General features: G+C 36.0%; 3 protein-coding genes across 3 annotated transcripts; 2 read left to right on the forward strand and 1 right to left on the reverse strand.

The window, feature by feature from the left end:
* Positions 1–293: 293 nt before the first annotated feature.
* On the reverse strand, positions 294–7,387 carry LOC120625547 (rab-like protein 3). The gene is made up of 6 exons (XM_039892599.1): positions 7,303–7,387; positions 6,139–6,348; positions 5,163–5,305; positions 2,783–2,919; positions 2,143–2,197; positions 294–547 (listed from the first exon to the last, which is right to left on the reverse strand). The coding sequence occupies exons 1-6, from the start codon at positions 7,346–7,348 to the stop codon at positions 404–406; spliced, it is 735 nt and encodes a 244-aa protein (XP_039748533.1). The 5' UTR covers positions 7,349–7,387; the 3' UTR covers positions 294–403.
* LOC120625544 (general transcription factor IIE subunit 1) lies at positions 7,192–23,753 on the forward strand. Its single transcript, XM_039892592.1, has 9 exons — positions 7,192–7,354; positions 15,063–15,191; positions 16,033–16,149; positions 16,888–17,066; positions 17,627–17,853; positions 19,476–19,674; positions 21,154–21,286; positions 22,600–22,707; positions 23,522–23,753. The coding sequence occupies exons 2-9, from the start codon at positions 15,068–15,070 to the stop codon at positions 23,695–23,697; spliced, it is 1,263 nt and encodes a 420-aa protein (XP_039748526.1). The 5' UTR covers positions 7,192–7,354; positions 15,063–15,067; the 3' UTR covers positions 23,698–23,753.
* LOC120625543 (tyrosine-protein kinase transmembrane receptor Ror2) lies at positions 8,894–11,949 on the forward strand. Its single transcript, XM_039892591.1, has one exon. It carries the CDS (start codon positions 9,061–9,063, stop codon positions 10,975–10,977), a length of 1,917 nt encoding a protein of 638 aa, XP_039748525.1. The 5' UTR covers positions 8,894–9,060; the 3' UTR covers positions 10,978–11,949.
* Positions 23,754–24,871: the final 1,118 nt, after the last annotated feature.

Raw genomic sequence — 24,871 nt, forward strand, 5'->3', positions numbered from 1 at the left:
CAGAGTTCGTTTCACCGTTGTAACCGTCAATTAGAATTTTTTTTTTGGCCTACCGAACGTTGGCAACTCTGTACCTACGATGAAAATTTGGCAGCTGCCAAGTTTGTTAACACTTACACACTGTAATCGAGGGTGCCTATTTAATTTGAGTTTACTTTTATATGCTACTTTATACAGTAAAGGAGTCCCATGCGGCATTGGCGAAGTAAATTTTACCCAGTTGATACAGCAAAATCCATATTATCGAGAATTGAATTAGAGCGGGATTAATCAATAAATAATAGTGACATAAATTTGTCTTTCAGACTGAATTTTTACATAACTTTTTATTGTTTCTTACGTGTTAAATAAAGGGTATTTGAATAATATACATAAAGATAACATTTTGCAGTAAACAAGTCAACTAGTCCATATGGTAGAATCTCGGGCTCAAGTATTGCGGGCGTTTATTTGTCGAGATCGGAGTGGAATCCAGGACATACGACGGGATGGGGCGTCGCTTGTCCGGGAACGGGCTCACGCGGGAATAGTAGCGGCGCTCTATCACCTGTAAATTGCATATAATCTATATATATAAAAATGTTATATTGGTTTGTGTACGCTTCAAAAACTCAAAAAGCTCTGCACCGATCGAGCATGATATATAATCCGCATCAAGGATTGTTTTTTTTTTTTTTTTTGCATCAGTCACATATCCGCGACCGCGTAACTACAGTTTTTTTCGACGATCGATGTACCAGTGACCGCGCCATCTGCCGAAAGCGAGAAAAACACTCGCTGACATATGTAATGTATTGATGTTTTGTTTCTCATTTCTCAACCATTCCATAAAAATGTGCCACAGCGAAGCGTGGCAGGGTACAACTAGTCTGTAATATATTTTCAATTAAATTAATCAAAATGTCACGTTTTAATGGTCAAGGAAAACAACGTGATGAAACCTGCATGCCTGAAACTTCTCCATAACATTCTAGAGGGCGTGTGAAGTCTACCAAACCGCATTTAGCCAGCATGGTAATGGTACTAAACACTTCTGATGCTGTAGAGGAGACCCTGGCTGGTATTTGATTATGATGTCGAATATTATTTATGCGAATGTATTTCTTATTTACCAATGTTCGGCTCGACAACTGCATCGATGTTAACGAAATTTGACACAGTGATAGTGTATGTTTAGGCATACATTGGGGCAAATAAAAGACTAACTTATGAGTTATGACATTAGTTGCTTTAATAGTGTTGATTGGTAGTGACATTTGCGAACTGTCGGCTCCAAGTGAACCTTACAAAAAGTAAGTCGACGCCTGACGGAAATACACTGCAATGTACACTAAACTAAGAATTGGTGTTTCCAATGTCTTGAGCCGCAGCATCTTAATGCCCTAGGCCGGAGCATTCTGATGCCTTGGGCCGGAACAGATAGCTTGTATCCTGAAGCCGGACAATGCATACTTTTTTATCCCGACTAGCCCTGATACATTTACAGGTTCATAGCAAAAATGATCTTGACAATACTTGGCAAAGAAATCGTGGAGAAAGAAATAGGATAATTTTAATTATTAGAAACTTAATTATTTATATTATTTTATTATTTTATATTATTTTATTTTAATTTAATGAAGTAAGTTATAACTTCTGTTTTATTTATTTATTCGTAATCAACAGCGTTACAATAAAAATATATTTATAAATAGTTTCATTTAAATCTAAGGCCACAAAGATTACATAAACATAACATTTTTAAATGGTACGGTCCCGGATTTAACACAAAAATAAGAAGTATTTTGAATAAATAAATATGTAAGAGAGTTAATAACATAAAACTGTGCAAGAAGTAAAGAAACAAAGAAAACAATTAAGACTAATCGATGAAAAACAATCAAATAAAAATTGATTCGTCGCAGCATGTGAAAATGCATATAGTTGCGTGTGCGTGCGTGCTTGCGTTTGTGCGTGCGTGCGTTTATTTCTGTTAAAGGCGTCAATTTTTGGTACTTTTGTGTTGTTGCTCCATACATAAATAATTGAAAGTGGGCGTTAATGGAGGCGACGCGGTTTATACTACTGCAAACGTTATCGCGGGACCATGTTTACTGTATCAATTCGGTACCTTGAACAAGTTACGTACTGTTTTCTACTCACCTTATCGAAGAATCTCGTCAGCTTCACTGTATTGCTGTTGCCCGGGGCAAGCGATCTAAAGAATAAAACAATAATTAGAGCGTAAAACGTCCGATATATTTTTACACCCGCGATTTATTTTCCACGTACGGAACATTACGCGCATTGCGATAACAAAAATCGAAAACTTATTTTTGAAATACTTCTTTTGGCGCGTTATGGAAAAATTAAGAGAGTAATTTTTACGATGCGCGCACAAATCGTCACAAAAACCTGAAACCCTGAAGTTAGCCATAAAGTTTGAAAGTACACTTCAAAGTCTGCAGGCTCATTCCGGTGATTTAATAGACTGAAACTTGGTTGTCCGATAATAAGTCTATTAGTATTCCAAATTTATTATGTCCATTTATTTAACTATGCAGGAATATTTTTACGAAAGATAAAATTTTTGAAAAGATTTTTATCTTGTTAAGCCAAAGAACTATAAGTATACATACGTTTTTTGTTAATATTGATATTAAAAAAACAAGAAGCTATAGACTTTGAGCTTTAAAACAAGTAGCATAAATTATAATTTTCTCAGATGTAACCGACTATCGATTACGAACGTGAAAAATCTTATACTTATCGTACCTACTGTAGATACTAAAATTTGATTTACCTAGCTTGAAAACAGTTCACAAATATCTCATCAGCTCCACATTGCTCGGCTATGCTACTCGCGAGTCTTCTGTACTGGTTCTTCCTTTGCTTCTCCTCTGCTAAATCGTATTTCGTTCCAATGACAAGAATAGGAATCTACCAAAAGAGAACAATGATTAAACTCAGGCTTTTTTTTTTTTAATTTAAATCGAGGATCCCTTCGGACTTCTAGAAGCCTGATGGCAGGGCATGTCCGACTTGCACGGACTAAAACAACCCCCCCTATCTGCCAGGTCTGCACGGAACACTATTTCATGCCGACCGTCTTTAAGCTTTTTCTCTCATTTCCTTCTCATTATTTTAAATCTTATATTAAACTCAGCCTTTTTTTTTTATTAACGATAGGCCAGCGCTTGACGACAATCATGCCCGTTAGAAAGCAATGAGCAAAGGTCTAGGGCACGCTTGCCTAGAAAAAGCCTATTCACTCTAGCCTTGAAGGTACTCAAATTATACGTGGCCTATTTCAATCCCACTGATGGGTACAGACCTCCCCAGTCCCAGTCTAAATTTCTCTTCGTCTTTAAAGAAAGAGATTTGATGTTATAACCCTACAAGCTGCATTGAAGCCGAATTGTTGGCGCAGTGGGCAGCGGCCCTGCTTTCTGAGTCCAAGGCCGTGGGTTCGATTCCCACAACAGGAAAATGTTTGTGTGATAAAAATAATTGTTTTTCAGTGTCTGGGTGTTTATCTGTAAGTATATTATAAGTATTTATGTGTTATATATAGTTAAAAACTTTGGGGCTAGATGGCGATGTGTGTATTGTCGTATTATATTTACTTATTACTAGCTGATGCCCGCGATTTCGTCTGCGTTTGTTTTTGTGTTTTAAGACACATGGACATTAGGTGTATGTAGTTGTACTGAAATTATTAAGTTGTGTATTCTTATAAAAAATATATACATAAACAATACTGAAAAGAACTGTCTGACAAGTCTGAGCTCCTCCAATCACTTACAAAAAATAGTAATCGTTATAGGACGAATCGAAATCGCATTGTTAGTTGATTTATATGCTAAATGTTAACGAAGAACATTTCTAACATTTTTAATATAGTCCTTGTGTAAAATCGTCAAACTTTTTAATCACCTCTCCCAAAGGAACTCAGCTTAATTTCGGGATAAAAAGTATCCTACATTATTTATATTACCTCTAAGAATATGTTTCCAAAGTTTCATGATAACCGGTTCAGTAGTTTGCGTGAAAGCGCAACAAACAAACTTACATTCACATTTATAATATTAGTAGGGATTTATTTATTTATCATACCGAACTCTTTCGATGTCTCTCTTTGCAGCAGACTCTTTGTAATAAGGTCTTTGCATAATACGTTTTTACTAGTATGGACATGCTACCTAAACCTAACCAATTGGACCTAAATAATCAGGACATTATTTTTAGGACAGGAATTACGCACCGTGTGGCACATCAGAATGCATCTTGACACCACCCCTCTTCCTGGGGGTGCCATTTATGTTACTATAAACATTTAAAAAAAAAATATATAACGGAGAACAGCCAGAAGCATTCTCTATGCCACCATCTACTGCAACCACAAAACCGTCCCGGAGTCTTCTATTTTTTAAGTTTCTTAATTTCCTGTCGTTGCCATTTACTTTTTGTGGTGTGCAAATAAAGTAAATAAATGAATAAATAAATAAAATTAAATAAAGATTGAAAAATAATGCGATTTGAAATATTCTAAAGAAGCCTTTACAAGATTGCAGCAAGCTCGAATTATTTGTCTCTCCGTCCGTTTCTCCAAACAAATGCTTAAGTGTTTAAACACACTATACCGAAAATACGCGACCGAAGCTCAGCGTGACTACGCCTGCAATGTATTTTATTAACTGATGGCACACCAAACCGAATTCACGTCGCGTTATAACGTACAGCCGAACTTCGGTCGGGCGTAAGTTCTACTACTGTAAAATAGTCCATTTTTCGGGTTTCGCACCTCAAAAATAACAACGGAACCTTAAGAAGATCACTTCCTTTTGCGTACTGTGTAGATAACACGGCACGACGCCACGACAACGCTTGAGACACTGAATACCCACCACACAAAGTTACACAACTGAATTTCTGCCGCGTAATTTCGGCTCTTATCGTGTGTCATATCAGCCGAATGCGTTGGAACGTAAAATCAGCCATGGAACGTAAAATCAGCCATGGAACTTCGGTCGCGTATTTTCGGCATAGTGTGTTTAAACACTTAAACTGATTTAGACCGAACATACGCAAGTAAAGTTAAATGGCTAAAAATACTTTACAATGAGAAATCTACGCCACATTTTATCACGAAAAAGATTCAATAACAGAACAAGTCAACTTACTTTAGTGGAGCCTAGGAACTGTTCGGGATCCACATCCACGTGCTGATTTGGGTTCGTACCGTCTTGGTTGAGGATTTCGGACAACCATTTTTGTAAATTGCCTTGACTTTTTCTATTTGTCAAATCGTGTACCAATATTATACCTTAAAAAAGAAAATTATTTTTATTGAAAAAGTTTAAAAAAATTCCAGAACGACTAATTTGAAAAATATTTGACGGCCGATTGGCGCACTGGGCAGCGACCCTGCTTTCTAAGTCCAAGGCAGTGGGTTAGATTCCAACAACTGGAAAATGTTTGTGAGAAGAACATGAATGTTGTTCAGTATCTGGGTGTTTATATGTATATTATAAGTATTTATGTATATTATTCAAAAAAATATTCATCAGTTATCTTAGTACCCATAACACAAGCTACGCTTACTTTGGGACTAGATGGCGGTGTGTGTATTGTCGTAGTATATTTATTATTATTTTTTTTTTTTTTTTAATACTTCCATAGATTGGCCGCCTACCTCTGTATTTAAAGTATTTTATATACATAGGTAGCCCACCAACAAGATGGACTCAATCATATCCTGACTTACTTAACGCGGGTAAAATGGCGTGGTTGCCGGTGTTATCATAGGCATGTGTGGGCCATCTGCTTGGTCTGTCAATTAAAACTATATAAAAATATACATATCAGCCATTTGGTCATAGCGTCAACTGAAAAAGCTCATTTAACATAGATTGAAAACCCATTTCTGTCCAACAGTAAATAAAGAAATCTCTGACGCCAGCAATTCTGATGGTCGATTGAATTTAGTAGTGCTATCCTTGTCCTACTCTTCCTCGTTGATAAGGATAGCACTACTAAATTCAACCTGCCGTCTGAAGATTTTGGATTAGACTGATTGTTATCTTCGGGCGTAAACGTTTAGAGATTTGTATACAACAGAATTGGTTCCAATTCAATAAGATATGAAGTCCAATTTACCATGTGTGGGCTGATAGAACACATTCCTAGTGTTTCGATGGTTGTTGGACCCGCCAACATCCCAGAGCTCGACGAAGAAGGTGTTCTGAGCCTGGGTGCCTTCCTTGTATCTGTGCAACTTCACCTCCACAGAGCAACCCACCGTCCATCCCGGTGAAACTAACGGCTTGTTATGGGCGATTAGGTAAGTCAATGATGTTTTGCCGACGCCTGAAAATAAAATTAATGGATAAGTTTTTAATCTATTATTCAAGTTTAATAAACAAAGATTATTTTCCATAACTGATGAAGTCCGTTCATCAACATACAAGACAGAGCCAAAGAGGAGAATAACACTACCCACGATAGAAAACCACTTAATTATACGCGAAAATCAAAGTTTTTAAATGGAACATGAGGATTCGAAAACTGAAAGAACACGCTTGAAATTAGTGGAAAGCGAAGAATATGCAATGTTATACTCAGAAATAGAACATGGACTGCTTTTGGTTGTTGAAAATAAATCACGCAAGTCACCACTCTTTATAATAAAATTAACAAAAAATTTGCTATATATATATATATACCAAAAAACGTAATTGAACAAAACGTTGATAGCCTGGCTGACGACACTAACGTATGAAGAAACTGAGGCGCTTCTTAAATTTATTTCTATTTATAATATAATGGATATAGAGGCACGATTAATAACATAGCCACACACACTCACGGATAAACACACACACACCAAACAGACACACAAACACCAAACACACACACACACACACACACACACACACACACACAGACACACACTAAATAACCTTAGTGGATCGCTGTCACTTATTAGGTTAAACTTCTCAACTGTATCACAGACGGTCAATCAAATTGACTTCGATAAATATTATTGAGTACTTTTAAATTTTTAATAAGAGTAAAAAAAACTTTTTGATAGTTTACTTAATTAAAACCTGCGACTCTAACATTCTTGCAAAAAATTAAGTTTTCCCGCTCTAACTTAAAACCTGAATGTTGTCCCACCTGCCACTGACAGTGGGACACCAGTGTCATGGCTCCAAACTTTGTTGGCAAATGTTAGTTAAAGTGATAAATCAGTGAATAATTTATTTTTAAATCAGAAGTGAATAAAGTTAGCTATAATAATATTAATGACGCGCAACTTACCAGAATCACCAAGGACGACGACCTTTACTTTCTCAATTGCAGCCATTCACAGGTTATTATTTCAATTGCACTATTTTCTGTTGTCTCAAAATATTTATTTTGACAGATTGACATTTCTTTGCCGGAGCGATAGCCAACATTTAAATCGAAAATAATGTTGCTATTAACAAAAATATTTTGTATAATTAAATATTATACTTCGTATATTTTTGTCTAAATCACTGGTTCGGTTTATTCTCTACATAGTTAGGAAATTACTTCAATATTTTAGGAATTACTAAACTCTTGACTTTTGTTAAAGGTGAACACCTTACCAGGACGAAACTGTTGCAAGGAATAAACTCATTTCTTATTTATTATTTATACGTATAAATAATAATTATTATCAGAAATTATAATCGTATATTAATGAATGAATGAATGAATACACTTTTATTGTACACCACAGAGAAAATTTACAGAGATACAAATACAACAGCACAATAAGGTAGAACGTACAATTTGGCAATTTATATTAGCGGGTTTCTCGTTTAATACTATTCCTAGATCCTGGGCCACGTACAAATGTAACCAACTAATGGCTATAATTTTTGGGTTGATTAATAACTAATAGTTTTTAAAAAACTTTCTAACGATAATCGTAAGGATTATTTTGCATCTCGACAATCTCATTAGTTTTATTTCGGTTTTGGGTCATAGATTACGTTTTATTTGTTAAAATTGTTGCTAAGTACCTTAATTCCGAAGTTAAAGAACAGGGATAAGCGGAAATATAGGCATAGTGCAAATAATTCGTTCTCGCTTCTTTTATCGAGACCTATATTTCAGTATTATTTCATTGAATGCCCGTTTTTACCGCTTTTAATTGAAAGTAGTGGACTTTCAATTAAAATATAATTATGATTATGTAATTACGTATATTTGAATATAGTGATGCTTATTGTTCGGTTTTGATAGGCCAGTTGACATATCACTACGACAAGTTTGATAACAAGGCTAAAATAGATAAAAATATTGCGTTTGCAGCACCGTACACGTGATAGAAGTAGAAACTTTTAAAATACAATCCAACTAAAATTATTGTCACAGTACACAATAACGACTACGCCAGACGCTGTCAAAACAAAACGCATACGAAAATTAGTGTAACAAATATAATGGTGCTTATTTTGATTTACTAAATCACTAAATATAATTGGCACGTCTAAAAGTAGTGCTGTCCTTATTACAAGTTCCTTGCTGAAAGAGACGGCACTTTTTCAGACCTGTTAGTATAGTTTACTTTAGAGATATAGTATAATAGCACAGTGGCACAATTATCGTTCCCCCTAAATATGACAAGAAAATTAAAATTCTCGTCCAAACGTTATTGAATTGCTGCCGCCTCGAATTTTACACTTGTATAGAAGTCTATAGTATACTCAACACCTAACTCTTTTTGGGTAGTATATTGCATATAATATACATTTGTTTAGCAGACTACCTATTTTTTTAAATTTCGTATAATGTAGTCGATTTGTATAATTTTTCGGAGACACCTTTATAATTGAAATATTCTTACTAGCAACATTAAGCCATTCTTTTTTTTTCGAATACGGATAACTTTACGCCTGAAAATTTTGCTAAAATCAATAATAAATAATGCTTCCGCCATTGTGTACTGAATATAATGTTTTCAGCGTTTTGTAAATAGCCTTAAATTTAAATGAAAATGCAATTTTATACTTTATACAACGAAACACTAATTCTATTATAACAATGAACGTGTGTTGTAAATTAATTATAGTGCTTCTTTCAATTAAATCTGTGCATCTTTATTGTGGTCCATACAATGGACAAATTTGTAAGCACTATTCAACTGGATTCGTATGGTACAACCATACAGGAGGCCTTGAAAACGAAAAGATCACAACCGGGCTTTGGAAAGAAATGATATCCACCTTGAAAGAACCTTGCCGAAGCAAAGCAGAAAAACTATTATGTGCATATGCCTTCCCTAAATGCATAGTAAGAGATGGAGAAGGTTATTTTGCATTGCCACTTTGTTATGAAGACTGTATGGCTGTTAAAATGCAGTTTTGTTACAACGACTGGATCGTTATTGAAGAGCAAAAGCGTCGCGGTGTATTCTTTGAGTCTAGAGGGCACTTTCGATTTCCAGAATGTAAAGACCTCCCAAAATTAGCTGGTAAAGGTACTCAAGTAACTTGCAACAGTGCCGGTATTATAGATATGGACTATAGCCAAGTTACTACAACATGTATCCGTGGGAACGGCCGGTACTACCAGGGAAGTATGAATGTCACTGAAACTGGTTTAGCTTGCCAGGCTTGGGAGGCACAGCACCCTCACCAACATACAAGGCCACCATTGGTTTTCCCTGAAGTCCAAAATGCAACTAATCACTGTAGAAATGCTGGGGGTGAGGAACGGAAGCCCTGGTGTTACACAATGGATCCAAATGTTAGGTGGGAAACTTGCGACATACCATCATGTGCCAATTTTACTGAAGAAATGGACAATATTAATGGACCAATGATTATGGAGAATTATTTTACACCTAGTTTTGTCTTGCTGCTCTCGGTTGGAGGCCTTGGATGTATTTTAGGTATAGCGTCAGTAGCGCTTTTGTGTCACTATTTCATTAAAACCCACTATTCTCAGTGTAATGTTTCAAACCGTAGAAACATGCAAAATGTTGATATTGACTTGGACAAGCTGCCAAGTAACCTGGCCTATCATACAACTGGTGCACAACTTAACCCTAAGTTAGAAAAGCTTGAATTCCCTAGAAACAACATTATTTATATCAGGGATTTGGGTCAGGGGGCATTTGGGAGAGTTTTTCAAGCGAAAGCGCCAGGCTTAGTTCCTGAAGAGGAATTTACTTTGGTTGCAGTTAAAATGCTTAAGGATGAAGCTTCACATGATTTACAATTAGACTTTGAAAGGGAAGCTTGCTTATTAGCAGATTTTGATCATCCGAATATTGTCAAATTACTAGGTGTATGTGCTATAGGACGCCCAATGTGCCTCTTATTTGAATATATGGGAAAAGGTGACCTAAATGAGTACTTACGAGCAAGCAGCACTGCAACTAATTTTCCACCTGGTGTTGAAAATAGAGAGGATTTAAGACTCCTTGTGGGCCCCCTTCATCATATGGACCTCCTTCACATTGCCAGGCAGATTGCTTCTGGAATGGTTTACCTCTCGGATAGAAAATTTGTGCATCGTGATTTAGCTACTAGGAACTGTCTTATTAATGATGATATGGTTGTTAAAATTGCTGATTTTGGATTGTCACATAAAATATATTTACAAGATTATTACAAAGGGGATGAGCATGATGCGATTCCTGTGCGATGGATGCCTTTAGAAAGCATATTGTACAATAAATATACATTAGAATCGGATGTATGGGCATATGGAGTGTGCCTCTGGGAAATATTTTCTTTTGCATTACAACCTTACTTTGGTATGACTCATGAAGAAGTAGTAAGATTTTTAAAAGATGGCAATGTTCTTGCTTGCCCTGACAATACACCAAGATGTGTTTATGATTTAATGAAACAATGCTGGAACCATCATCCCAGTGATCGTCCAAATTTTAGAGTTATATACCAAACACTTGATAATATACAAATGATACTGGAGAGAACTCATTCTAATTGATTTAGTTTCTTTTACTAAATTATCGTGATTGGACATGAAAGAAATATTTTATCTATCATTATTATGATTGTATACAAGATAATTTTTCTTGACTTGCCCTTATATGTAAATATAAAAAGTCCTAGGTAGTTATTTCTTTAAATATTCTGTACATGTAAATGTAATCTAAGTATTTATTGTGTGTGTTAATTTAGCAGAAACTGATTCAATTTATTGTGTATCTGTCGACTGTCTTGGTGATTAATTATGTTACAATATGACTTTGAATGCTTAGAACATGACACAAATTCATAGAATTTAGTTTCATAACTATTTTGCACAATAACATTTGATAAGATTTGTTGCTCATAACACCATTCTGGACCATTGTATATTATTTATCAATATTGTTTTAGAATCCTTGCTATTCAGTATTAATCAGTGGTATCAATATAACAAGACTGATTTTGATTACTATTGTTTCCTTGTAGGCTATACTTATGTTTGTTTATTTGTAATTATGTTTACATTCTCTGTTTAAAAGTTTAGGCCTTAGTTAATTGAATAGTTGAATTACCCGTTCTCACTGTACTGTAAATAATCATTTAATTTTTTTTTTCATAAACATTAATGATTAATTATAATTAATGTTTATACAAAAAAAAGGCTATGATTCAATGAGCATTTATCAATTTAGTATTAATTTCTTTACCAAACCCAAAAACCTGTAATAATATTCAGCATTGTCATCCTAAGATCAAAAATGTTACACAGAGGGCCAAGGCCTCCTATAATACGAAAGAGGGAAATTGTGTTATGTACTTAATATGCTATTATAATTTACATTACCTATTATCAGTACTTATACTCATAATTGTTAGCCAAAAAATGTGCCACTGAAATGTAAATTCAATTTAGTTTCATCATTTGAAGCGATCAGCTAAGTGGCAACTAAGTAACCTATAAGTTACCTATTTTTATGACAGCAATTCAGCATACGAGGTAAAAAAAATACAATACCTTTAGGTATAGAATACGTTATTTTTCATAGTTTTTAAACTTGAAGAGTATATTTGTACATTTTACCAAGAATTTGCTTACAGTAGCCATCAATGTGTTAAGCATAGAATAAAATTATTAATTTAATTTTGCAAAAATTGCCATCCAATAGACCAACGATAAAATATTGGGTTAAATATCACTGCCAGGTACGAATTGTGCTCATTTAACTTAATTCGTATTTTTTCTGTAAGTTTTTTTTGATAATTATCATACTATTTTGTATTTTTATGAGACAATTATTATACATTTAATTTATTAAGTTGTGTTACTATTTATCGTTAAGAATAAATGATTCGATTTTTAATAAAATTTGTATAATTTTATAACCGACGATAAAATCTGAGATATTTGGAACTTTATCAAACCTATGAATATTTCACGTTTTCGAACAGGTAGCAGTTGACAGTAATTATTTTACCTTTAATGTTCTAAACGTTTACCATAAAATGGGTAAAATGGAAAAGTTTGTAAGCTAACATTTCGCGAATGTGAAGTGAGATGTGCGCAGGGCGTTTTCACTGTTTTTGGACACAATGCACTGGATGCAATAATCACTGAATGAGGAATCTGTATATTCTTAATTCTGAATATTTTCTGACGAACTAAATGTAAATTCGTCCACGCACCTCATACCATCGAAAACGGAATACCAAGTAGGTTTTCTACTTCTTACCTAAATCCAAAACCATTCGTGTAAGTTCCAGCTGTAACCAACTTCTAACTGAAAGCCAAGTTCTGTCAATATAGGTTCAGTCTTTCCAGGCGTAAATAGTAGCCCATATTATCTTCGAAGTCCATAAGGTAGTGCATTTGTTATATTGATAATGTTTAGTACCTATGTAGGTTAGTAAAATATAGTTTATTATATCTGTTTATATCAGCATCAGAATCAACGCTAGTGCATTAGGAAAAGTCCTGTAAGTTGAAAAAATAAGTCCATAAGTACTTGCGAGATGATTCACGTTACATATGGACTTCGAAGATAATATGGGCTACTATTTACGCCTGGAAAGACTGAACCTATAAGTCAATTCAACTATACGCTTGACCCGATATTTGACATGGACAAAAATAAATAACAGACAGACATTTTCTAGGAATAGGTTTATCCAACTTTAAAACTTAACGCATCCGTATATAGTGTTTATTTAGATTCATCTGGTGTATCCTATCATCCTAAGAGTCATTATAAATCTCCTACTAACTACCTACCTACAAAGTAAAGATGAATTGGTGCAGAAAGATTTATAGCCGATTTCCTGTTGGCCTAGAACGGTGAAATCATTGATGGAAACGCTTAGCTGCACAGAGATGTTAATGACTTCAAAAGTAGGTACATAAGAGTACTTATCAATGGTTGCCGTCTTAAGGATTAGGAGTATTTAATAACTCCTAGATTTTCGTATGTACACATTTGTTATAAAGACTCAAATCAGGATTTAAACCTATTTCCCAAATCTAATCGCTATCCATCGAGATTGGTCAGATTTTTTCAGACTATGTAGTGTGTTTATTACACTGCCTGACCGGGGTGAACGAAGAACTCAGTCTGGAAGCTCTTTGAGCCTTTAGTGTTAACTTCAAACTTGGTACGCCTCGTAAGAGACTAGGAGAAGGTTTTAGGGCGACGTAGCATTATTACTATTAGATTAGACTGAAAGTCTATAGTATTCGTGGATGGGACCATATCTGGACCAATTAAGAAATCATGGAACACGCTGCTGCTGAGGTTGCATGTATTCTATAGACTCTAGTCTTAGATATATGGCATAGGGATGTCGGTCGTTTTCAGTCAGATCTGGTAGGTATACTAGTGCTAGATCGAAGCCATCGAGTTGTGGAATGCGCTTCCTACGAACATACGGCAGTCACTGGCGATATTTTAAAAAGCCGGTAATTATTTGACCAACTGAAGGCGATGTTTAATAAGTAGTATTTATTTACTTTTATCTAAGTATTTATTATATGGTATATATAGTTTATTAATAGGTTTTTTTTAAAATTCATTTGTGTATATTAGTTCATGTTGTTTAGTTATTCGTATGTATTTATTTTATATTTTGTACCACCTGTAGTTAGTTCTCCTCTTTTTTTCCTAATTCTAAGGTTTCCTGGCAGAGATCGCTACTAAGCGATAAGGCCGCCTTTTGTATTCTACTTCTTATTTAATTCTCTTCTATTTTTATGTTTCTTTTTTTCTTGTATATTTCTTCATGTGGTGTACAAATAATGATTATAATAATAATAGATATTTAGTATTGGATTGCCGGTCGTTTTCAGTCAGATCTGGTATTGTGCTCTGAGGCGGTGGAATCATCAATGACATCTGCCCCTGGTAATTAGGTGGAATGAGGAATCCAGGAGGTGACAATTAAGATGTAATACTGAAAAATATTACAACTATTTTGTGAAGCTGTTCATTTAGTTAAGCAGATGGACACAATAAAATATTGTAATCTACTTAAATACATACTTATCGAATAAGAAAATTCAGTTCTTTTAAAATTTTAATATTAAGGCGAACTTTAACTGTATATTTAATATGTGTGTATGTTTACCTATCTATAATTTGCTGAAATATTTATTAATTAGTTAGTTAGGTAGGTATATTTGCGTTATTTATTAGGTAAGCAAAACAACTAATTCTTTGCGCAAAAAATGAGCCAGCCCTTCTGTTACCAGATGAGGCATTCAACCGCGTTCTAATGTCTCTCAAGATTTTTTGCACTTCGACTCCATAGATCCCCTGGGGGCCCAAGATATCGACGGCAAACGGAACAAATATGTAACTCTCGTATATTTCTTTTTTCAGCATACTTACCTTTTGTTAGGTAGGTAGGTTCATATCAACCGATATATATTGTATGTAGACCTATTAAAATTGTAATTTTTTTTCATAGGACCACTTGTGCCTTTATCGAATATTTCAGTAGCATACTTTACTAAAAACTACATTGCCTACCTAGTTTAGGCAGGAGTTTGGTAGTATGTAGGTCTTAGACATTAAAAGTTTGTGTCACTGATTCCTATTTATCCGATTTCAGGTATTATGACCGAAGAACGATTAGTGACTGAAGTTCCCAGCAGTTTGAAACAACTTGCCAGGCTTGTTGTCAGGGGCTTCTACACAATCGAGGATGCCTTGATTGTAGACATGTTGGTCAGAAATCCTTGTAAGTGAACAAACAAACCATACCTACGTATTTTAATAATAAACAAAGCAGCGAAGTGCATGAAATGACCAATCAGAATTTACCATAGAAAGTTATTATTGTGGTATGTTATAATTTAATTTCATGTAAATTATAACGTTATGGCACGAATTCGCTTCAGAGAAAATAGTGCGCATGCCACAAAACACAATCCCTTGTTTAACTGCAGTAAATACTCAGAAGGTAGGTAGGTACATGACACTTTTGCCCACGACTTCGTTAAAAAATAATTTGGTCAAAATTAATAACTATAAATGTATAGGTATATGTCCAGAATAATACCAACATCAGTCTGTGACAAGTTTGTACAACAGTATTGGCATCAGTAATACAACTAATAATGTAGATTATGATCTTTTTTTAAGTTTGTTTTATTCTCTTAACATATCTCCTAATTTACTGGTTTCCAAGTCGTATGAGCGCAAGCATCGGGTACTGTTCAAAGAGTCATACTTAGAATGGTGTCCGATAAATAGCGGGGTGCCATAAGGTGACGTGTTGTCTCCTCGCCTCATTTCAATTTTCATCAGTTCAATTCAATCAGCTCCGGGTTCCAAGGGAAAGGGCAAAGCTTTTCGATATTATAAGATTTGTCTGCGCCGGTTTTATTATACATTATTCAAAAGTTACATTAAAATAGACTCAGTGTTTTCTGAAAGGGTCAGATTTATGGTACCGATAGGTGGATGCTGGTGTGGCTGCATGATCATCATCAATATAGCCTATAACAGTCCATTACTGGACTAAAAGCCTAGCAACGGAGGATTCTTGTGTGAAACTTCTATGTTAATTTATGTTTTAGGCATGAAGGAAGATGATATTTGCGAACTCCTAAAATTTGAACGGAAAATGTTGAGAGCTAGAATAGCTACTTTGAAAAATGATAAATTCATTCAAGTACGGCTCAAAATGGAGACTGGTAAGTAAAGCCTTGAGTCAAAATATACGCGTTCTTTAAACCCTATGTCTCGGAGAGGACGTTAAGAAATCAGTTCTTGTTATTATCTACCCGCATTAAAGTAGCGTAAGTAAGCGGCTATATATAGCGGTGAAAAGACGTTTGCCTAACAGTGAGATGTTAATAATCTGACAAGACCCCTTGAGAACGCCATATACGGCCATATATGCGCCATATATGCGCTCCCGATTTCTCCCATGTAGTAGAGCTATATCCTAGGGCATGTTCCCAAAAGGAGAAAAGTTAATTGGTGAGGGTGTTGATAAAGTAGATCTATATGTAAAGTTATCTGGCGCAATACTACCTAGTTGGGAGCCCTTTACTAGATTTGCATGTTCGCAATCAGATTAGTTTTAGCTTGTCGAAATTCTTTGGTAATAATTACCTAATTCTCCCTTTTTTAAAGCTAAGTTCATCCACACTTTAACACCCACAGTTCCTAGTGGAACTTTTGTAAAATACGGATCAGTAGTTGGTAGATACAGAATATACGACTTCAAAATAAGAAACATTCGATCTATTTTAAGTTTGTTTGATACTCGAGAACGGCTCTAAGCTGCTGAGATCATTTTGACTTGGACAAAGCTTGTTTAACACATAGTAAACAAAGGCATAGAAAGCTCTTTAAATCGCAGCCTCAGTGAGCAAATTTAATACTTACTTAAGGTACTTCATCTGTGACTTCTCGTAAATTTCAAGGTGCTGACGGAAAGGCTCAAAAGGTGAATTACTATTTTATAAACTACAAAACGTTTGTGAACGTGGTCAAGTACAAATTAGATCTCATGCGAAAACGCATGGAGACCGAGGAACGCGACGCCACAAGTCGCGCCAGCTTCAAATGCCCATCTTGTGGAAAAACGTTCACAGATCTCGAGGTAATTACAAATTACCTACATATTTATTCCTAAACATACACAGGATTTTGTGAAGGAAGGTTTTGCCGTCACTGCAAACGGCATGACGCTGTCTATGCCGTAATGCTGGGCTATTTGCCTATAAAAATGAGCCCAATCTACGTTGCACTTACGACGTTGCACTTTCTATAGGGGCGGCAAATCAAAACTAACTTGCCAGCAAAATCACTCCATCATAATAATTTCAGTGGGCGAAATATATATTTCTTTATCAGAATTTGCAAAGTTTTTTTTTACTATACCTGGTCTCTAAGATAGTAAAATGTCTGCGGGTTTGATTAACCAAGAGCATTCTTGTCCTCCCTCCCCTCATGATAATTTCTATCTTACATGTAGTTACCTACAGCGTACCCATAATTAGGGCAATCCCCGTAAAAAAATAACCCTCCAGTAATCTCTGTTTTTAAAAACAGAATGTTTAACAAGACTTAAATCAGGACCGCTTCTTTCTTCTGCAACCTAGGATTTGATTATAATTGTTGTTGGATTCACCGGAGTAAACAATCTTAATTTTATTTCAGGCTGATCAGCTATACGATATGATGACACAGGAATTCAGGTGCACTTTTTGTAGTCAAATAGTGGAAGAGGACCAGTCCGCGCTCCCGAAGAAGGATTCGAGGCTGTTGTTGGCGAAGTTCAACGAACAACTGGAAACTCTTTACATATTACTAAGGGAAGTTGAGGGTATCAAGTTGGCACCCGAGATATTGGAACCCGAACCTGTGGACATCAACACAATCAGAGGGTAAGTTTTGATATACAGGATGGCCGGTCAGTTGACGTCATTAAAAAAATTTAGGTCCGGTATGTTGTGGGGAACCCGAATCACCCCCATGTATGTTCCGCGATTATATATTTGGAGTTATGATTTTTTTTCGATTTTTTGAGGAATTTCGACATGACCATCATTTCTAAAAAAAAGCAAATATTTTTTTTTGAATCTGAATTTTCATGAGTTGTACTTTTATGCATTAAATAAACAGCTTCGTAGCTTTGATGAAAGTTATGAAAATGTTGGTCTAAAGTAATAATTCACGGAACTTAAATCTCATCTTTGTCTGCCTTATTCAGTTATTTGACTGCTACGATTGCTGTCACTAATTTCAGCCGATCCTGCAATAAATTCATGCCCTAATGCCCGTTTTCACTAAACCTAGGAAACGCTTAAATAAGATGCCTAATGATTTGATTGATGCGTAGAGAATAATTCGGCGGTGCGTTGTGTTTAAGGAAGTGGTAAACGGACACTTGACAGATGGAAAAAATACACAATCCGTTATTAAATACTTAAGAAAAATCAATAATATGATGATACAAACACAAAATGGTACCACACCTTGTGGATAAAATTCTAGACTTGTTCGGTTGTATGAGTTGTTTAGTAAAAACGATTGGTGAAAGGTAAATGTGTGAGTAGGAATCTTCTTTGAGTATGCGTTACTTACTTCGGCATTGTTTGTCGTTTGTGAAAACGGGCATAAGTCTCTGTCGGGGATTACCCTGAAACCGTTGCGTGTTGTCTACTTCATTTTTTAATTCTTACGTGAAGCAGTTCTACGGACTAGACTACATTACAAAGGGCCTTAGGCTGCAACCTTGCCTGGTGGTAAATGATGATGCAGTCTTAGATGGTAGTGGGCTCACCTGTTAAGGGTATAGCAGTTATATTTTACCTATATAGAATCTTCTTAACGGAACGCTAAATCGTTAAGCAGCACGACTCTTTCGGTACAGTGGTAACTAGCCACGGCCGAAGCCTAGACCAGAAAAATTACAGATGTTACAAACTGTGCCAGGGTTAATTATTAATTCCCTAAAGCTGGACAGGTGTACGATTTTCAAGGTTCTTTAACTTTTCTTCGTGTTCAGAGAGCACGTTAACTAAGAATTTTAGTTATGTTTTTCAAACTCTTTAAGCCTTAAATCCCTCGCCTATTGTCCTATACCTGTCTCCAACTCTGGGACATTAATAAAGCTGCTGCTTAAGATAAGAATGAAATTTGACCCATCTATAAAACCCGACGGCCGATTGGCGCAGTGGGCAGCGACCCTGCTTTCTGAGCCAAGGCTGTGGGTTCGATTCCCACAACTAGACAATGTTTGTGTGATGAACATGAATGTTTTTCAGTGTCTGGGTGTTTATCTATATATTATAAGTATTTATGTATATTATTCATATAATTATTCATCAGTCATCTTAGTACCCATAACACAAGCAATGCTTACTTTAGGGCTAGGTGGCGATGTGTGTATTGTCGTAGTATATTTATTTGTTATTAATTTATTTATAACTGGAGACTCTAAGGATGGGAGATATCAGAGATCGAAAAAAATAGTTCTTTATTAAACATTCGTTAAACGTCTCAGGTTAACATCAAAGCAGCCATTGAACAGGCCATCTGGCGACCAATGGTCAGGCGAGGCCACACGCAACCAAGGTCTGGCCGTGGAAGAAACCAGAGTGGATGTGACCATCGGCGATGCGGATAACGCGTCTGATTCTGCCACGCAGCGCAAGGAACGGCCAGTATGGATGGTGGAGAGTACCATCGTCACCAACGACCAGGTTTGCCTTACTATATATATATATATCATAATCCAGTAGTTGCAAACAACGCAACAAGATTTGCTGGCTCGCAATCGAGGTTTCGTTTTATATCAAGTAATAAAAACAAAGTGGAACTAATGGAACTCTTTTAACAGTCGCAAATCCTGTACTTCTAAATTGTTTCTTACAAACGTTCAGACAAAGGTCCGAGCTAAAGAATTGACGCAAGTTCGAACTTTAATACTATGCTTATAAGGTCTATTTTTCCTGTGTATTTTGGCTCCTCGATTGCCAGGGACCAAATCTTGATATTGCCATGCAGTTTAAGGAACGACAAGCATTGATGGTGAAATATTATCACCAACGATCCGTTTGCTTACATTTATCCAGTGATGCTAAATTTTGTTTTCCGATTTATCTTTGAACACGTGCTAAAAACTTACCTTCGTGCTTTACTTTAAGTACATTATTAGGGCTTAGCATGCGTGGCACGGGATATTTTTGCCTACCCATTACTTGTATTGTTTCTATAGCGATTGACGAGATAAATGGTCGATATAATTTTCTCGCGGTGCGTATGCTAACCCTACATGTGGATTTATGGCAGTCATTGAATGTTATTCTTCTAGTATTGTGATAATGACTGGACCCTGGAGGTATTTTTGGATCTCCTAAGTCTCATACGAGACTTAAATGTTTTGAAAATGCACTCGTATTTGCATTAAAAATAAACCTCCGACACAGTATAATTTGAATTATTTCTTGAAAACTACTCATAAATTAAATAAGCTAATCATTCAAAATGCTTATCAATTTAATAAATGCGCGGGCGCTGATCGAGTTATAGTTATCAACAGTTTTATTATTTACCCGCTTCCTAATATATTAAGAGATTATTACGATATCACTAGAAACAACATTTTTGAAGCAAAATCAAATGAAAATAAATTTGACGTTGTGCCTTTACTGAGAAGTATTTAAATTCAAAATTCATTTATTTCAAGTAGGCCTAGTGCATAAGCACTTTTGAAACGTCAAGTTAATCTTTTTGTGGTAGTACCACGGCCAGTTGATTCTACCGAGAAGAGCCGGCAAGAAACTCAGCAGATTGATCGTTTTCCACATTTTGGTTTGCTAACTTGTACGAACTACGAAATGTGTTTTGGTACATACATTGCGAGCATGACCACTGTTGTTCCGTTTTATTTTAATATTTAAGTACCTAATCTGTTATTGAAGAGGAATGTGCAGTACCCTGACAAGTCGACAAGGTCTTAGGGTGCGAAGAACCTATAAAATATTTTATATTTTGTTTCAATAAATAAATAATAACATAACTTTACAGTTTAACAACCTTCATAAATTTTCTATTTTGTGAGACTTTGAGAGATAAAAGTGGAGTGATTAGAGCCTTGACACATGGTCTGAAGGATATTTGTCAGACATTTTGATCAGCTACCATGTTTACTACACTCATAATAATTATAACATTGTCAGGGCGACAGCGTGCACTCGACGGACGCTGCTCTGGAGAAGGCGGCCAGCAACGCTGCCAATACCAAGACCACTGGCAAAGAGAAGAACGACGACATTATGTCCGTGCTGTTGGCCCACGAGAAACAAAACACTGGTAACTGAGCTATTATCATCATCATATCAACCGATTATAAACCCACTACAGGGCACGGTTCTCCTCCCACAAAGAGAAGGGTGTAGGCCGTAGTCCACCACGCTGGCCCAATGCGGATTGTTGGACTCCACAAACCTTTGAGAACATAAGGGACAACTCTCAGACATGTAGGTGTCCTTACGATGTTTTGACTTCACCGTTAAAGCAAGTTATATTTGAATGGTTTAACAGCGCATATAACTTAGAAAAGTTAGAGGTGCGTGCTGGGATTCGAAGTCGCAGTTGAAGCCGAAGTCCTAACCACTATTATCGTTTTTTTTTTACTTTAGCTGTTGTTTGTAGGTACTACCTACTTAATGCGTTCCTCACATTTTTCAACTGGTAATTTATAAGAAGTACCTAGTAGTAGAACTTTTTTGACAGAGCACGTCCGAGGAAGTACACGCTTATTTCTGCCGCCGAACTGCATTGCTGTTCCGATCTTAAGGGCTTGGTTGACCGAGTAATTGACCGAGCAAGCACATGAGCTTAACACTTTGCATCATCATCATCATATCAACCGATAGACGTCCACTGCTAGACATAGGTCTTTTGTGGGGAGTTCCAAATTCCACGTTTTGTGCCCGGCGGCTACCTGCGACGCGCCTAATGTCGTCCGTCCTCGTCCGGGGTCGACCAACACTGCGCTTACCAGTGCGGGGCTGCCATTGGAACCCCAACGTCCATCCCTCCTCCGAACTATGTGCCCGGCCCATTGCCACTTCAGCTTCGCGACTGGTTGATCTATGTCGGTAACTCTGGTTCTTTTACGAATCTCCACATTTCTGATTTGATCATGTAGAGATAGCACTTCTGCCTCAGGTTAATGAACACAGAACGGCATTTTTTATGGCATGGCCCTACGAATTGTTGCTAGGTTTGAAGGATGATTTCCCACTTATCAACAAGTGGGATATTTGCTTAGGCTGTTGTTGCTTTAAAAAAAAGCAATAACATGACCTTGGTAATAATATAGTATGGACTATTTAATAGTTCCGTCAATAATGCACAATTTGATGCACGAATCCTTTCCCTATCGTAAGATAGGGAATGTCGCTGAGGATTCGTGGAATGATCCGACTAACTTACCCATCATCGTCAATAAATGCAACTTGATGGGAATTGTGAGAGATGAGCGGAGCTTTTAAGCAACCTTATCATTGAGAATTTCATTAATTTAAAGTAACCTTATAAATTACTTTTAACATAATGTTTAACTATGATAAACATTTCGCTTTGAATAGTTATGTATTTCAGTTTCGTGCAATTTTCAGGTAATACTGCTGTTAACACCCTGAAGGGTGCTGAACCAGATAGCTCGGACTCCAGTGACAATGAATCCAAAGATCCATATAAGCTCAAAGATGAGCTAGCTGCCGTTGGTGAGTCGACCTTGTATTTTGGAAAACTTTCCTTAGTACGGGATGCGTTTTTTGCGATTTTTATATGACTATTCAATCGGAAACTTACTGAAATTTTGCAAAGAGATAACTTGCATCCTATAGAACAAAGTAAACTTATTGACCTGAAAAACACAACCGACCTACCGCAGGATTAAAGGAAAGAAAGAATAACTTATTTTTATATTGCACCACACATGACAAAATCAATGACATGTATGGATGTTATGTATGGCATGTATTCCCTGACCCCAGGGAATACATGCCATACATAACAACAGTATGTACCTATACCTATACTCAGTTATATCAATGCCCGGTTTAACTAACGTCGAATTATGCAATGCCTTACTAAGTCTCGGGAGATTCCAAGACAAACATGTACGTTTTACCAATCAATTTTCACTAGGCAACTCATACAACCTAACTTGTCTATGATTCTTGCTACAGGTTATTTGAGTCGGTATTATATTTTTCGTTACGTTATTAAAAAAAAAAAAAGATTTTTTATTTTTATTTGACGAGTGTGAATTTACGAATTTTGTAAACATTACGCACCGCGAAATCGGTATCGCGTAACTTTTGATGGTTTCTCACGTTGTTAGTCATTATTTAGGCCTAACCATTAAGCATCCGATTTAAGAGTTTCCTAGATTTAGTGAAAACGGCCAGTAGAATTTAGATTGTTACAATTCGGTTGTACTGACACAAATTTGTAATCTAAATTGAGAAGTCTAAATATAGTTCAGTAGTTAGTTAGTAACGAAACGTTATTAATTCATAACGTAATTTGCAGCCGAAATGGAAAGCGAAGATTCCGAAGTCGAAGACAACGCTCCTACAGTGTTGGTGAACGGCAAACCGGTGTCGCTGACTAGTGTAGACGATGACGTCATTGCGCGCATGTCTCCCACCGAGAAGGAAACCTACATACAAGTGTATCAAGAGTACTATAGCCATATGTACGACTAATTGTTGTAGTTATAAGATTTAACAATAAATGTTTCAACATTAAATGAGTAATCATCTTTTTGTTTTAACACCTTACAATCTGCTATACTTCTGTGGCTAGTAAGGACTCGCCACAGAATTAAGAACATATAGAACCCTCATCATCATCATCATCATATCAACTCATTACTGGCCCACTACAAGGCACGGGTCTCCTCCCACAATGAGAAAGGGTTAAGGCCGTAGTCCACCACGCTGGCCCAGTGCGGATTTGTGGACTTAGAACCCTCATTCAGCCATTATTGCATGCAGTGCAGTGTCCACAAACAGCGAAAATGCCCCGCGCACGGCTCACTTCACACCCGCGTGTTGCTAGCTCAAAACACTTTTCCCTTTTTCCCGAAGTTATGGTTACCGTTATGAAAACTGCTAAATGGAGTGAAGTAATGTTCGAGAAACACTACTAAAGTGGCGTGGTTTTTGACTCTTTAATATTTGTCGCATACACGATTTCTGTATGTTCTTAATTCTGCGTCGCTTAATTGTATTTCGGAACTCTATACTGCAAACACAATTAGTGGGGCCTATGTATGATATATATTATACATTTTTTATATTTTTAAAACATATTTTCGTCTAAAATGTTTTCAAAATACAACTTATTTTTTAAAATAAAAAAAATAACAGCTTTTGGCACTATAGGCTTAAAATAAATACCTATAGGGACCGTAGGTACATTATGACTCAATGGTTATCGCTGCACAGGAGTAAGTAAAATTTTCTCGTCAGAAGAAATAAATCTAAATTACCTCTAACGCGCAGTAGAGTTCTCGTAGTTATTTATTAGTTTCGAGATAAAATAAAATACCTATATATGAATAATATGATTTAGGGATTACTGATTTGGTAAGGTTTAATATTTTTATTTGTTTCTTAATATTTAAATTTTTAATTTTAGTATTTGAAACGTATACGCTGCCTAAAATGAAAACCATAAACTTGTTTTTTCGCACTGTTCAATTTTCCAATTTTTAGTTGCCCGAATAGCAACTTACTTAACAAAGTTTATGGTTTTCATTTTAGGCAGCGTATAAGTTTCAAATGAAATCCGGTTGTGTCGCGTGCTTACCTAACTTAGGTATTTTAGAAGATAAAATAAGTTAACCAAGTTTAATCAAAATAATATTTATTTTTA

The sequence above is a fragment of the Pararge aegeria genome, chromosome 8 (assembly GCF_905163445.1).
Source record: "Pararge aegeria chromosome 8, ilParAegt1.1, whole genome shotgun sequence".
In the NCBI taxonomy this organism is placed as follows: domain Eukaryota; kingdom Metazoa; phylum Arthropoda; class Insecta; order Lepidoptera; family Nymphalidae; genus Pararge; species Pararge aegeria.